This window comes from Panthera tigris, chromosome F2 (assembly GCF_018350195.1).
Source record: "Panthera tigris isolate Pti1 chromosome F2, P.tigris_Pti1_mat1.1, whole genome shotgun sequence".
NCBI classification, from domain to species: domain Eukaryota; kingdom Metazoa; phylum Chordata; class Mammalia; order Carnivora; family Felidae; genus Panthera; species Panthera tigris.
In genome coordinates, this window is record NC_056676.1 from 17,287,843 (window position 1) to 17,303,748 (window position 15,906).

Below are 15,906 nucleotides of genomic sequence, written 5' to 3' on the forward strand. Positions count from 1 at the left end.
CTCAAAATAAATAAAAAACACTTTTAAAAATCTTAAAAAAAAAAAAATATTCCAAGTGCAACTTTTACATTGGTTACTAGTCACTTAGGCAGTCCTACTGCTACATGGAAACAGAGGAAATGACAAATACCATTGACAGGGCCATGAGAAGCTAGAGGAAGAAATGGAACTAATCTTCCTATAATCCTGGTAATGCTGGAGAAAAAAGCAAATAATTGAGGGTTTCTAGCTCCTAATTTGATTCTTTCTTTACTATTTTGCTAAAATTTTTGTTATACATCCATGCATCTTATTTATACTGGTCATATTCAGTAGCAAAGATACCTTTTAGTCTCAAAGGATAGGCTCATATTCTCAAGTTGGTTTTATGCACTGAATTTAGAATCTCATTCTGTTACAGTGTGTTTCCTTTTCCTTAGCAACCCTATTTGCACGAGCTTTCTCAAACTTTTTCGTCCCTATCCATTCAACTGGATCACCACCCTCTTACAGGAAGGATTTGGGGTCTAAAGGGTGGCAAACATAAACATCACACTTAATTTTGCTTGATTCACTGCCCTAAAAAATATTTTTGGTAGTACTGAATCTTGCCAGTTTGATTTTTAAACATCATATTAATTCTTTTGATCTCGAATGACATCACTTCTAAGGAAGCCTTCTCTAAACCACTAGTAGGTCAGGTTAGTTCCTCCTGTAGTGTAACCCTCACTACCAAGGGATGCCCATGATGACAAGTGAGCTTGTTTAAATGACTCCTTCACTAAAGATTATGATGGCAGGAAGTAGGTCTTTCTTACCATTTTATTATTTCTTATGTGTAGCAAAGTACCTGGCACATAATAGATTTCATAGAAATGTTTTCTAGGGGAAATGCAAGTAACAATGAGGGAACTGGACTTTCATCTAACCAATGATTCTCAAATTTACCCAGATCAATTATCTAAGAAATGTGGAAATCCTTCTCTAAAGCACCTCCCAATTTGGAGAAGGAAAATCCAAGAACTTGGGGTAGAGGATTGAGATTCAGGAAGGGAAATTGTAGGAAGTGAAATTAAAGCCAGGTGGTACACACATTGAAATAATTTCAAACCAGGCTGGCGTACCTGAAAACGAGCTAGATTTAACAATAGACGTTTTTATAGACCTATGTGACCACCAAATTTTACTTGGCCACCTATTAAGTCCAGGACCTTGGGTTAACTACCTAACCTACTTGAGTCTGTGTCCTGAAAGATGAAGACAATGGCGTTACCCAACCACAAAGAGTTGTTTTGAGGGTTTAACTAATTTTACATGTTGTGGTTCACCTATTGTCTGGATATAGGGAAATGGTCACTAAATGATAATTATGAATGTGTTTATTGCTTGTCTCCATCATTGGGATGTAAGCTTCTACATGGGCTTTGTCTCATTTAGAATTGTTTCCCCAGTTCCTAGAACAGAAGCTTGGCTTTTGATCAGTGCTTATTAAACAGATTAAATGAATGAATGCTTCAAGTATAATGTTGATTCCATAAATCAAATATAAAAATAAGTCATTATTTTACAGGGAGACCTCATACTATACGTGTTTCTTTCTATACATGGAACTGACAAACAGGAATAATCCCCCCAGATTCCCACACAGTTTGTTTTTAGATGGAAGATTTATGTGGTCTGACAAATGGACCAAAGACAGGTTTAGTTCCAACAAGGGAAGAGTACAGGTTTAAAAAAAATTTTAATGTTTATTATTTTGAGAGAGAGAGAGAGAGAGAGAGAACAGGGGAGGGACAGAGAGAAGACACAATCTGAAGCAGGCTCCAGGCTCTGAGCTGTCAGCACAGAGCTGGATGCAGGGCTCAAACTCCCAGAACACGAGATCATGACCTTAGCTGAAGTCAGATGCTTAACCAACTCAGCCACCCATGTGCCCCAGGAAAGAGTACAGGTTTAAAGAACCTGTAAGTTTTTCATCTCAATATACCATATACAGTTTAGGAAATCAATTAAAGACTTACTTCATTTTTCTGTATACATTTTTAATGATTAGAAACAATCAACTATGCAGTCATAATTGCAGTTACTGGGGTCTGAAAAAGCCAGTCAATAAAAATAAAATCCATATTGAACTGTCATGAGTAGGATGTTTATCTCATTTTATTCACTGAAGTTTTTGAGAGCTTCAAACTATACGGTATGTGACCAGTGGGATGCATGTACAAGACCTCAAGTCCAAGTTTGGGACAAGTGTAGCCAGCCAAAGCATAAAGCAAAGCTAATTGTTTAGTTTACTTGGAGCCCACACCAATGTCACTTGTCCCATAAGCACTAGATCATCAGCAAGTGAGCCCATGATGACATGGTCAGCAGAACAAGAAGGTAACAACTGTAGAACCAAAAGATTATAGTAGAAATGGAGGCCTTGAGAGGCTCCATGACTTGCCTTAGGTCACAGAACAAGTTAGTGAGAAGCACAAGACTGTCAGTTCTCCAGATTTTCAGTATTCCATGTGGTCATAAAGCTCTTGCATAAATATTTGAACATACAAACCATTCAGTTTTTAGCCCATTAACCATATATCACAAATAAAGCAGGTTTTAACCTAACAAAACGAACTATTTAAATAATGTGTCCTGTATATGAGGATTTATCCCTTTTAAATGGCAACTGAACTCTACTGAATTACTGTGATATGTAAATAACAGTAATAGTAAACATTTGAGTGTTTACTTTATGTCAGGCACTATTCCAATCATCTGATAAGTGTTAACTCTTTTAATCCTCACAACCACCCCAGGAGTAGATATCCTCATCATCCTCCTAGAGAGGAAAATGAAGCATAGAGCGATCATACCATAAGCAGCGTGCCCAGACTCAGTTCTAGAAGTCTAGTGTCTGAGACTCTGCTCTAAGTTAAACAGGTCTAACAAATTGGATATTAAACATACATATTAAAACTTCAAAGTAAATATGTCATGTTGATTGCTAAGCTATACAAATGTTACTATTTTCTTTATTTCCCTTCATTTCATTATGTCTAACAAGTATTTTTTAAAAAAACAGCACAAAACTAAGTTCTGTCTTTATTGGAACATGTCTGTTTTGTCTTTAAATATTCAGTAAGCGTTCCATAACCCAATTATGTAAAATGCCTAAAGAAATTTTGCTCATTCTTTTCTAATTGAGTCCACTTCATTTCCATTGAGATCACATTAAGGGGGAAACTTCTGTCCCTATATGATGTCCCACTAAAAGTTTAGAAAAGACTTTATTATAGTAAGAATTCCTTTATAAAACTGAACTATATTTTCATGCATTATATTATTAAAGTATAATTCCAGGAAACTAAAGAATAAAAAATTATTTTAAAAAGCTACTGTGGAGAAGTCGAGGGGAAAATCAGTATGTATTAACTTATAGTTTTATTAATATAAAAGAAAACTTCAAATACTGTACAGTGTGAGGTGTGCTGTAGAACACTATATAGTTATAATACACTATTATCATTATTTATTACTCAAATGTAATATATACAGCAACCACAAAATCAGAAAATAATGGGTAACAGCCAGTGCCTTAGGGATGATAGAACATTTATACTATTTAATTGAGCAATTAAAGCACTAGCTATGTGATTTTTCTAAATATTTACATTACCACTTATTTTTACATATTCTAAACAGTATTTCTCTCCAAAAAGTAGACTCTCCAGCTCTTGGCACTAATTCTTAAAGTCAAATAAACCTGAAATATTGATAACCTTTTCACTCTTTTATTGCCCTATCATAGGCATAAAAGGCTCAGGGACTTGTGCATTCTAAAGAAAAATATGCAATACCTTCAAATTTTAAATACTAAGTAATTGATACTCACAAGCAGATAATATCAACTAAAACTTTTTTTTTTTACTAATTTTCCTTTTCTTTTACAAGAGAATAATCATTGTATTAATATTATACTACAAAAGCATGTAGACTCCATAATTTAAAAAATTAAATGTCAGATATACAAGTAATGGCATTTTCTCCAATAATTCACAATTTTTTACATTTTCTGCTATTTTGGAACAAACGTTAAAATTCCCACAATTTAATTATCATTAAATATGAATTGAAACACAGTATCTCAAAGAATTATTAAGAATGGCAGAACTTACAGTTAACTATAAATCTTACAATAGCTCCTCTTTGTTATTTTATTTCTTAAGTAAACATTCTACTGTGGTATGTTTTCAAGTGAATAGTTCTCTTTTGCAAATTAATTTCTTATATTGTGAAGAGCCTTGAGAATGTACAATTTTGTTAAATTATATAATCTTGAACTGTAGGATATAGCTACCCAACTTATGTAGAGTATGTATCTCACTACTGCTATGATAAAGGTCATTTTAAATTCGTATCAAATGCAGCTTAATTCAATTTTGCAAAGGCTTCTAGGAAAATCTTAATATGGAGATCTTGTTTTGGGAACCATGAAACTCTCCATATCTACTCTGCAGTATTTTAAGTGTGGGCCAACTGAAATTCCTATTGAAAAATGAAGACAAAATTGTACTGATATTCTGAAATAAACACAGTATTAGATATTGTCACTATATTGATCAAAGCATAATTAATGACAGAAGTTACGAGTTTACTTCATAGCTAAAGATTAGTAATTAGCGAGTTCTAAATTTTTAAGAAAATGTTCACTAGCAGTCAGTATTAGTAGGCAGCTCCATAAAGTAATAGTTATAAATTGTGCATTTAGTAGCTAACATGTGATGTCAGTACAATTCTCAAAAACCTGTCATTAGTAATATATGAATTGCTAGCAAGTGATCTTCCCTGAGGTAAGAGACCATACACAAAAGTCTGTTCATTTCAAATCAAGTTAGATACTTAAAAAGAATGGCAATAGGGACCTGTGGCTGGGATTCACAGATGCATTTCAGATTGATGTCTTAATTGCAAGCAGTAGGCTTGATTGTGAAAACCAAACTAAAAATCATCAGAAGATATAAAGCAAATTTCACAGTCAATAGCATTTGCTAAATTTCTCTCAGGTCTTCATTCTAACATTTTCCAATAAAATACTTGAAACATAGTGAAAGGGGAAACTTAGGCTTACTTTTTAACCAGTTCCTGAGTAAACATTCTCTTGGAGTTCATTATATTCTAGCTTATAATATATGGCAGTGTCTTGTTTTCTTCAATTTCAACCAGTTTGTCATTACCACTATTCTAAACATACACCATCTTCAACTCTACTTGGACTTTTGGTCATCAATTCAAACTTGGTATGACTACTTATAAAATATATTACTGAAGAGAAAAATTTACAATTTTACTTTAAGTTTCAGTGAAACATCGCAAATAGAATTTAAGATTGAGTTATGGTTATGTTACATCTAGGGCTAAAAAAAATATTTTAACGATTTATGATCTCTAGCTTGAACTCAAAGTTATGGTGACCACAAATGGCAGTACTAAAAAATAAGAAGTCTGTGGTCATGTATTTGATTATGATAACCATATGGAAGGACAAAGGATGAAAATTCAGCACTTAAATTCTTTCTAAAACTTGTGAAGATGATACCTGGCCCACTTCTCAAAACCTACTAGTTACTCCACCCAAATTTCAGCAAATTTAAAATAATTTCAGAAAATCTGACCACTCTCAAAATCAAGCCTTTTATTCTTTATCAAGGGAGAACCCAAACTATTATAATATTCATACTTAACTGGCTTCTAAATAGCATTGCTGTGGCAAGAGAAATTAATAGTGTTATCAGAGTTTAAAGCCCTTCTTCTAATGTTCACAGGTGCATTCTAATTTGACTAAATGCAAATACTTAATATAATAGGAAGATAAAATTTATTCCTGACACTTTTACTTTATGCTATGAGAGTGTATTTCTCAGTTATTAATAAACATGCCAAGCCACAGGTGAAGAAAATATTTGTTAAAGAAAAGGTGATTATATCATTTACCTGGAAGCAGTACATCTGCTTGCTAAACAGTTTTCCTGTATTTAAACTAATAAGAAAAAGCCAGTTTCAGTGGGTGAAAGAGCCCAAAATAATTATAGTGGTTAGTGGTAGTTCTAATTTTTAGTTTTATACCCAGAAGCCACCTATACTAACTAAATAATTATTTGGTAGCTGCAGTTCTTTATGCAAAACGAGTGCACAATATAAAAGTCCTAAATTTTCCTGCTCTTTAGGTATTAAGATAATTGAAACTAAATTTAGAAGAAAAGAGGTAAAATATGGTTTAAAATGTGATGTGATAAAACCCAAATATATATCTTGCTCAGATATCACTTGCAAAATGTCTAGATTCTCCATTCTTTCCTGATTCAAAATGGAGTAGTTCATTTAGTAAGTGGATTAAGTCAGAAATACTTTCATAGAAAGAAATCTAAAACCTCCCTTCTTTGGAAACACAAGTCAAAGTACTGTATATATATTCCTTAATGAATCAACAGGTTGAAATTTTGAAACACCTGATAATATACTTTCTGATGAACATTTTCTTAGACTGAAAACACAGTTCTGTATCTGTTACATGTGCAAACAGAGACAGCCAGGCTTTGAATGCTCTAGATAAGAGATTGTATTAACATACATTTTGTCTTTCATCCATTCAAATTCAACTTAATTTCAGTGAACAAAGGAAAAAGATGGATTGAAATGTACATTTCAGAATACAGCTTTGCAGAATAGGATAAAATAGTGCAATACCAATCTCAGGATAAACATTCTTTGTCTTTAAGGTATAATAAGCATGAAAGCTGCTTCTTGAGGAAACTGGCACTAAAGATTTGATGAATACACTATTTAAGCAAATGCCCAGTTGATCAGGGTATGATGCAGTAAAATTTGCATCCAAATCCAAGTGAAGCCAACAAATAAAGAAAATTTTATGGATGCTAAGGGAAAAAAGGAAACATTTTTGGTTCAAAGGGGCTCAAAGACATTTAGCATATACAAGCTTAAATACCATTGATCAAAATTGTAGAACAATGTAACTCATTCATAAAGATAAATTCTTATATATAAATTCTCTGTGAATCTGACAAACTCTGAAAATTAGAGATTAACTACTGCTACCATTATTTTCATATTTTCTACCACACTTTGCAATCAACTTTTCTGCAAGATTAAAGAAAAAAATTCAGTGGTACTTGACCAGGCCAGGATTAAAAAAATAATGGTAACATATTATCAACAACAGAGCACACAATTGGCTGTGTTGGCTCAGACAGCAACATTACTGAATCACATTGACTTTATCATTCTAGAATAGATATTTTCCCCCTAGCCTTGCTTAAATCAGCAAAATGTTATATCATTACACTCTATTCTCAAGATATTTTTCACCAAGAATACATATCTCTATGAATGTGTTTACGTTCACGGAAATGTCAGGATCCCAGTATCTAATAAATCCTTCTATGAATTTTAAGATACAATTTAGTTCAGATAACCTTCAAATTTACATAAATCTTTTGACACTCTAATAAATATGTGTAATGGTTACCTTGATGACATCAACATTAGCCAAATCTCATTTTCCCCTAGTTCTATCCTTTTCAGAAATCAAACATTAGCAAGAGAATTTTCATGTTTGAAACATTAAGACTTTCATGGAATTAAAGTTACAAAAACTTCCAATGAACCACATGTATGGAAGAAACTCATCTCAGCAGATCTAATAACTAATTTATAGGAATTCAGAGCCAGCCTGGGCAGCAGTATATTAAAAGCTATTGCCAATCACACACTTGCTGTCATGCACTGAATAACAAGATATAATCTTTGAATTATATACGTACAAGATTTTTTATGACTAATTGAGTTATGTGGCCCAGCCAACAAATGTTACATATTCACAATAAACATTCTGCCTTTATTATTAGCCTCTAAATAAATCAAGAGTGATCCATTGGCTCAGTTGTGTTTGTCATTTCAGCATCTTGGCTATCCATCTCTTCAGGCTCCTCCACTGAATTTCCCTTTTGTGCTTTTGACCTTGTGGCAAATGCTGCTCCCAGTGCCTCTGCCACACAGCTATCAGTTGTTTCTATATTCAAATTTTCAGTGCCACCAGTTAAGGAAAAAGATTCAGGTAAGCCAGTCTGAAGACTCCCAGACTTCACAGAAGAACTCACAACTTCTGCTTTCCTTTGAGGAAGATCAGATGGTGGCTGCTCTGTACTTTGATCCCGCAAGTGCTTGTCCATTGAAGCCTGGATAGAAGAAACCATTTCCTGCAATTTTTTTCGCTGGGCCTCAACCAAATCAGGATCAAGCTGCCTGCTGTCTCTCATTGTAACTACTCCAGGAGCTATTCGAATAAGCTCACTATTACTAGGAGCAGCTGTGAATACAGAAGGCTCTATTTTAATGGAACTAGTACTAAAGTCTGTCCCTGTGTTATGCTTCCGTACAACTGGGGCTTCCCTAGCTCTTGAATCAAGGTGTGGGTTACTGGGTGCAGTTCCTAGAGAATGCCCTTTTCCCTGAAAGGCAGTTACGTTATGAAGCTGCTCAGATTTCTTTTTCACTACTCCACCACTACCTAGTTTTAATAGCCCATGTGAGGGACTGGATTCTCTACTTCTTGTAGTAGCCTCTGCTCGAACCTGACTTACAGCCTCTTTAACTAAATCTTCAACATCAGGACCGATGGGGAAATGTCCTGCAGCATCCACACACAACTCCAGTCTATCTTCAGAAGCATTATAGACAAAGGTTTTGCCAGGCAGATGTGGAAAAGTACAATGCTTGCCATCAGCCATACCTAAAGAAGGGGGGGAAAAAGGTGTTTAACATATTAAAATCTTACTTAAAAAGTGTAGTAAAGACCATTATAGTTGAAATAGTGAATCTGCAACAATAATAGCCAGATCAGTTTTGAAAAACAAAACTAATTTAAAAATAACTCATTATATTTATTAATAGAATTTAATACTACTAAACAAAAAGAAATATAACAGACCTTACTGTAGTTCCCCAGGGGACTTTTTTTTTTTCTTTTTTTTAAAGACCATCATTAACCTATTACAAAGTTAGGAAAAGGGCTTCAACAAACAACTGAGTTATGGGAAAATACTAGCAAAATTAGTAAAACAACTGCTTACAGTAAAGCAGTTAGAAAATATATTTTTATTTACTAAAACTCAAATTTAAAACTTAGCAAAAATACTTACAAGGGCAAAGTGTTGCACAAATAAGCTGCACATTGTGAATTACAATTAAAAAATCATAAGTAATTTTACTGAATTACAGAATACCAGAATAAAAGTGGTTTTCTCAGCTAAGAGAGTATGGTACCTAAGGTACATACTTTTCACAAATATAAAAAAATATGTACTTTCAAAATAAGATATCCCCTAGTTAAAGTAGTAATTATGAGAGCACATTCAGGAAAGCTAAAAAAGAGCTAAAAGATCTTAATTCAATTCCTTTAAAAAAGGAATTATATTTCATGTTACTTCTCTTATTCTTCTCTGGTAAGTCACAATCACCAAAACAAGCCTGACTTATAGATGCTCCTGCGATTTACTTCTGATCGTCAACTAATACAGCAACAGAAGAACTTGAAAGCAGCTTCTCTTTCTTTTCTAGTTGAGGATCTTGACCTCACTATATGGCATTCCAAAACTGTATATTCTTTCCAGCGTACGTGTAAGAAATATGTGTGTGTTTTAAACTATCCAATATTCCTACATTTTAAATTTGTTACTCAGAGTATACTCCAAGTATACAAAAATAGGGGTATAAAACCAAAGATTTTCCATGTTAGCAACAACAAAAGAAAGATGAAGTACAGAACTCTCAACAACATGTGATGAAAATGGTATGTTTATGGCAAAATATAAAGGCAAAAGCAAACTAGTTTAAAATGAATGAAACTATTAGTAAGTGCTGTAGAAACACAGAGGTGTAGGGTAAATGAATTCAAGAATGCTTAGTGGGCATTTAGGTAGTCTCCAGTTTTGTAGGTTGTTAAGAATAGTTCTTCCTGGGGCGCCTGGGTGGCTCAGTCGGTTGAGCGTCCAACTTCGGCTCAGGTCATGATCTCACAGTCCGTGAGTTTGAGCCCAGCATCAGGCTCTGTGTGCTGACAGGTCGGAGCCTAGAGCTGCTTCGGATTCTGTGTCTCCCTCTCTCTCTGCCCCTCCCCAGCTCATGCTCTCTCTCTCTCTCTGTCAAAAATCAATAAACATTAAAAAACAAAAAAAAAAGTTGTTTAAAAAAAATATATAGTTCTTCCTCCCTCCACTGAAAAAAAGCTACAGAGTGGTTCTAATGTATCTCACTGAATATTCCAAATAACCAGAGAAAAGAACGAAACTGCAAATGAATAAATAACATATAGTAATTTTAAACACTCATTTCAGCAGAAGTAAAGTATCCATTAATACAAATCCAACTAGAATTTCCTCTTGACAGAATATTTTTGGCAGAGATAACTGACAAAAAGAGACAAAGTTTAAAATCAGAGATGTGGTCTAAAAAGTGCCTTTCAGGCCACAACCCTGGAGTCAGTTTATTACCAATCCCCTCCCTCAAAGATCTGTAAAACTTGGCACAAGAAACAAAGGTAGCAGAGAAGAGAATTTTGAATGGTTAAGTCCAGGGATGACCCTAGGCAAAACTTTTCAAACATTCATTTCAGTAGATGACATCTATTGAGTCTCACTATGTGCCAGGAACTAAAACAGACCCTGAAGATTCAAATAAAATGTAATTCTTAGGAGACAGATACAAACAGATCATTATAATACAATCAGGTAAATATATGATGGGCATACTACTCATTTCACTGATTTGAGGATTAAATGAAAAAACATGTAAAGCATATACCACAGACTGCCTAATAATCAGTCAATAGTTTTAATTCCTCTGTTAGATCGAAAAAGGTTTTGTAATTGTTTCCAGGCTGCTATTGTGATGCTTTTCCTTGACCCTCCCTGGAAAGAATCATAGTCCCACACATGTTCATCACAGTATTTTTTATAACAAAATACCAGAAACAATCTAAATAAGCTTTCAACAAGAAGAGAATGGCTAAGAAAATTATGGTCTATCTCCCTAATGGAAGTAATATCCAGCTATTAATAACTGACATAAATAAGAAACCTATGACGTTTCATATATATAGTTAAATGTGCATGAATAGCAGGAAACACATCTAAGTACTATAATTACAATCTGGCCAAAACATATATGTATAAGATAAATATTTAAAAATTATAGGTGATGTTTCCCATTTCTATATTTTCTAAACCTTTATATTATTAAAAAAATTTAAATTGTATTAAAAAATCACTGCAAATGTTAAGGGTTGTGACTCCTTTAAGCATAATCATTTACATTTTATATAACTTATATAGTCCTTTGAATTTTAAGAATCAAAGTGTATTAAAGTTCCTATATCACATATCAACAATTCCATCACACTGGATACACCAAAAAATGTGTATACTAATGTTTATAGCTACATTCTTCCTTATATCAAAAAACCCAAAATGCATCAGAACAGTAGATGAATAATATTAAAATGATACAATAGAATACTATGTGGCAGTGAAAATGAATGTAGTTGAACCCATCAACATGAATGAATCTGAAAAAGTGTTGCATAAAAGAAGCAAATCACAGAGAATGTATACAGCACAATTTTCAATGTCCATTTTCACAAAGTTCAAACACATTATAAAGATACCTGTACAAGTTTTAAAACTAAATTTTTCGTTCATGTCTGCATTTATCTCTATATAAAGACCTGCATGGAAAATTACTATACTTTAAGCAAATTAACTTTAATTTTTTTTTAATTCATTTATTTTGAGAGAGGGAGAAAGAGAGAGAGGGAGGGGCTGAGAGAGGCAGAGAAGAATCCCAAGTAGTCTCCTCACTGTCAGCATGGAGCCCAATGGAGAGTTCAAACCCACGAACCGTGAGATCATGACCTGAACTTAAACCAAGAGTCAGATGTTCAACCGACTGAGCCATCCAGGCACCCCTTAAACAAATGAATTTTAAAATATCTATCCAAATATAAAGACTAGGAACATTAACAGTCTGGTTAATTAAATTGGGAAATATTCCTGTTCAAATGTAGATATAACCATCTATTTGTTAGAGTGAATTTGAAAAAAGTTAAGAGAAGTATGTTCCAATTTTTGGAGGATATGGTTGTAAATTTTGGGGTGAGGAGGGCTTGATATACTTTGATTCTTTGACCACCAGATAATAACAATGATTTGCCACATAAATCTGTCCTAAAAAAAGGAGAGATCAGGGGCACCTAGCTGGCTTGGTTGGAGGAGCATGCGACTCTTGATCTCAGGATCGTGAGTTCAAACCCCATGTGGGGTGTAGAGATAACTTAAATAAATTAATTTTAAAAAAAAAGGTAAAACTTTGCCACAAATATTAGAATTGTATTTTGAACAGTAAAATAATTTTCTGACAATGACCCATTTCAAATGGCTGTTGTAGTCAAAAGAATTTTAATTATTCTGCAAATGCCAGCTAAAATTCTAATAATAATAACAAACATTAGCTAATTATTTATTAGGTGCCAGGCCCTTTGTTAACTGTTTCATGTGCAGGATCTCATTTGATCCTAACAATCTCTAGATTATAATATCCACTTACAAATGAAGAAACTGAGACTTAGAAGTCACACAGGTAGGGGCACCTGGGTGGCTCGGCAGATTAAGTTTCAGACTCTTGATTTCAGCTCCGATCATGATCTCACGGTTTGTGAGTTCCAGCCCTATGCACTGACAGCGCGAAGCCTGCTTGGGATTGATATTCCCTCTCTCTCTCTCTCTCTCTCTCTCTCTCTCTTGCTCTCTCTCTCTCTCCCTCCCTCCCTGTCTCTCTTAATAAATAAAGTTAAGAAAAAAAGTTTAAAAAAACGTTTTTAAAATAGTAGTAATGGGAGTAAATTGTAGAACCAAAATTTGATATCAGATGTTCTTACTTCAGAGCTCTCAACTACTTCCTAATAAGGATAAGTAACACCGGTAACATTTAAAAAACTATAATGGCTCTATTGAGAAATAATTCACATACAATTCACCCGTTTTAAGTGTACAATTGGTTTTTTGTATATTCACAGAGTTGTGCAACTGTTACCACAATCACTTTTAGAACATTTTCATCACACTAAAAAGAAACCCAAACCCATTAGCAATCATTCTCATTTTCTCCCCTTTCCCTAACTCCCAGCCCTAGGCAACACTGATTTCTGTCTCTCTAGGTGTGCCTATTCTTGACATTTCATATAAATGGAATAATAGAATGTGTGGTCTACTGTGACTGGCTTGTTTCATGTAACATAATATTCTCAAGGTTCATCCATGACATAGTACATACCAGTACTTCATTCCTTTTTATTTCTAAATAATATTCCATTGTATGAATATACTAAATCTCACTTATCCATTCATCAGTTGATGGAAATACTGGGTTGTTTCCACTTTTGACAGTTATGAATAGTGCTATTATGACCATCTGTGTACAAGTTTTGTGTGGACAAGTTTCATTTCTCTTGGTTATACACCTAAGAGTAGAATTGCTGGGTTGTAACCATGTTAAATCTTTTGAGGAACTGTCAGACTGTTTTCCCAACTCACTGTACCATTTTACATTCCTACCAGCAGTACGAGGGTTCCAGTTTCTCTACATCTCCTTGCCAATAGTTCTTATTATCTGCCTCTTTAATTATAGCCATACTAGTGAGTGTGAAGTACTACCTCGTTGTGGTTTTGATTTGCATTTCTCTGGTTAATGATGCTGAGCACCCGAACATCAGTTCATGTACTTACTGGCTGTTTATATATTTTCTTTGGAGAAACACCTATTCAGATTTTGCCCATCTTTTAATTGAGTTATTTGCTTTTTTACTGATGAGTTCTTTATATTCTAGATGCAAATCTATTATCAGGTACATAATTTGCAAAAATTTTCTCCCATTCTGTGGGCTGTCTTTTCACTTTCTTGATGGTGTCCTTTGTAGCACAAAAGTTTGCTTTTTATTTTCCTACTTTTTTCTTTCGTTGCTTGTACTTTTGGTGTCATATTTAAGGTTTTGCCAAATCCAAAGTCAGAAAGTTTTAGGCCTATGTTTTTTTCTAACAGTTTTCTAGTTTTACTTCCTATACTCTGGTGGTGGATACATTTGGTGTGAGGTAGAGGTCAAATTTCATTCTTTTGTGTGTAACTATCCAGTTATCCCAGCACCATTTGTTGAAAAAATTATTTTTTCTTTATTAAATTGTCTTAGCATTACAGCTAACAGTTTAAAAATAATTTCAAACCAGAAACATATAAGTATTCAGAAAATAATCAAGAGTCATCCCCACAATCACCCACCTCCTCCCTCCCACACACAAAAAACTGAGGGAAGTTACTTTCAGTTGCATGAAAGACACTGCATACTTACCCTAATTACTGAAAACACCATAATCAATCCTAATTAAATACTAACTTTTAAAAAAACTATTAGCTGGTATCAATATAGTTCAGGATGTAGAATAAAGTGAAAATGGAAAGTTAAAAAGAAAAGGATTAAAAAAAGAGGGGAGGATGTTAAGAGAGAAATTTATAGCTTTAAATTTAAATAATTCTACCTTTATTAGAAAATAAAAATAGAGAAAACCTGTGAAACCAAAACCTGTTTCTTTGAAAAGATCAATAAAACTGATAAACCATTAGCTGGATTGGCCAGCAAAACAAGAGAGGCACAGATTTACCTTTATCAAAATGAAAGAGCTAGAGACTTTACAGATATTAAATAGACAGTAAGGGAAGATTATAAATAATTTTATGCCAATAAAATTGATAACTTGGATGAAATGGATAGATTTATTGAAAAATAAAACTAACAAAGCTTACTCAAGAAAAAAGACATAACCTTAAGAGGACTCTATTAAAGAAATTAAATCCATAGTTTAAAATGTCCAGCAAAGAAAACTCCAAGCACAGATGGCTTCATTGGATGGATTCTACCAAATAGTTAAGAAAGAAATAATATCCTCTAGAAAACAGTATGGAGGTTCCTCAAAAAGTTAAAAACAGAACTACCCTACAATCCAGTAATTGCGCTACTAGGTATTTATCTATAGGATACAAAAAAACAGACTCAAAGGGGTACAGGCACCCCAATGTTTATACCAGCATTATCAACAACAGCCAAACTATGGAAAGAGCCCAAATGTCCATCAACTGATGAATGGATGAAGAAAATGTGGTGAACACACACACACACACACACACACACACACACACACGCACACACTGGAATATTATCCAGTCATAAAAAAAGAATGAAATCTTGCCATTTGCAATGACATGGATGGAGCCAGAGTGTGAAGTAAGTCAGGGAGAGAAAGACAAATACCATTATGATTTAACTCATACATGGAATTTAAGGAACAAAAGAGATGAAAGGATGGGAGGGAGAGAAAAAAAGAGGGAAACAAACTGTAAGAGACTCCTAATGATAAAGAACTGAGGGCTGATGGAGGAAGGTGGGGGAGGAATGAAAGAGATGGGTGATGGGTATTAAGGAGGGCACTTGTTATGATAAGCACTGGGTGTTGTACATAAGTGATAAGTCACTGAATTCTACTCCTGAAAGCAATACTGCACTGTACGTAAACTGACTAGAATTTAAATAAAAATTTGAAGGGGAAAAAAAAAGAAATAATATCAGTTATTACAAAATCTACCTGAAAACAAAAGAGAAACAAACACTTCTCAACTCTACTTTATGAAGCCAATATTACCCTTATTAAACAGTCATTACAAGACAACTACATTCTGGGGTATCTGGGTGGCTCAGTTGGTCAAATGTCTCTCTTGATTTTGGCTCAGGTCACGATCTCTCGGTTTATGGGATCGAGCCCTGTGTTG

The 15,906-nt window shown here is 33.9% G+C and overlaps 1 protein-coding gene across 1 annotated transcript in view; it reads right to left on the reverse strand.

The window, feature by feature from the left end:
• Nucleotides 1-2,000: 2,000 nt before the first annotated feature.
• Nucleotides 2,001-15,906, reverse strand: part of VCPIP1 (valosin containing protein interacting protein 1) — a 30,043-nt gene continuing 16,137 nt past the window's right edge. Inside the window, exon 3 of the mRNA XM_007085037.3 lies at nucleotides 2,001-8,770. Within this exon, the coding sequence (XP_007085099.3) occupies nucleotides 7,899-8,770 (872 nt within the window). The 3' untranslated portion in view covers nucleotides 2,001-7,898. The remainder of the gene's footprint in view (nucleotides 8,771-15,906) is intronic.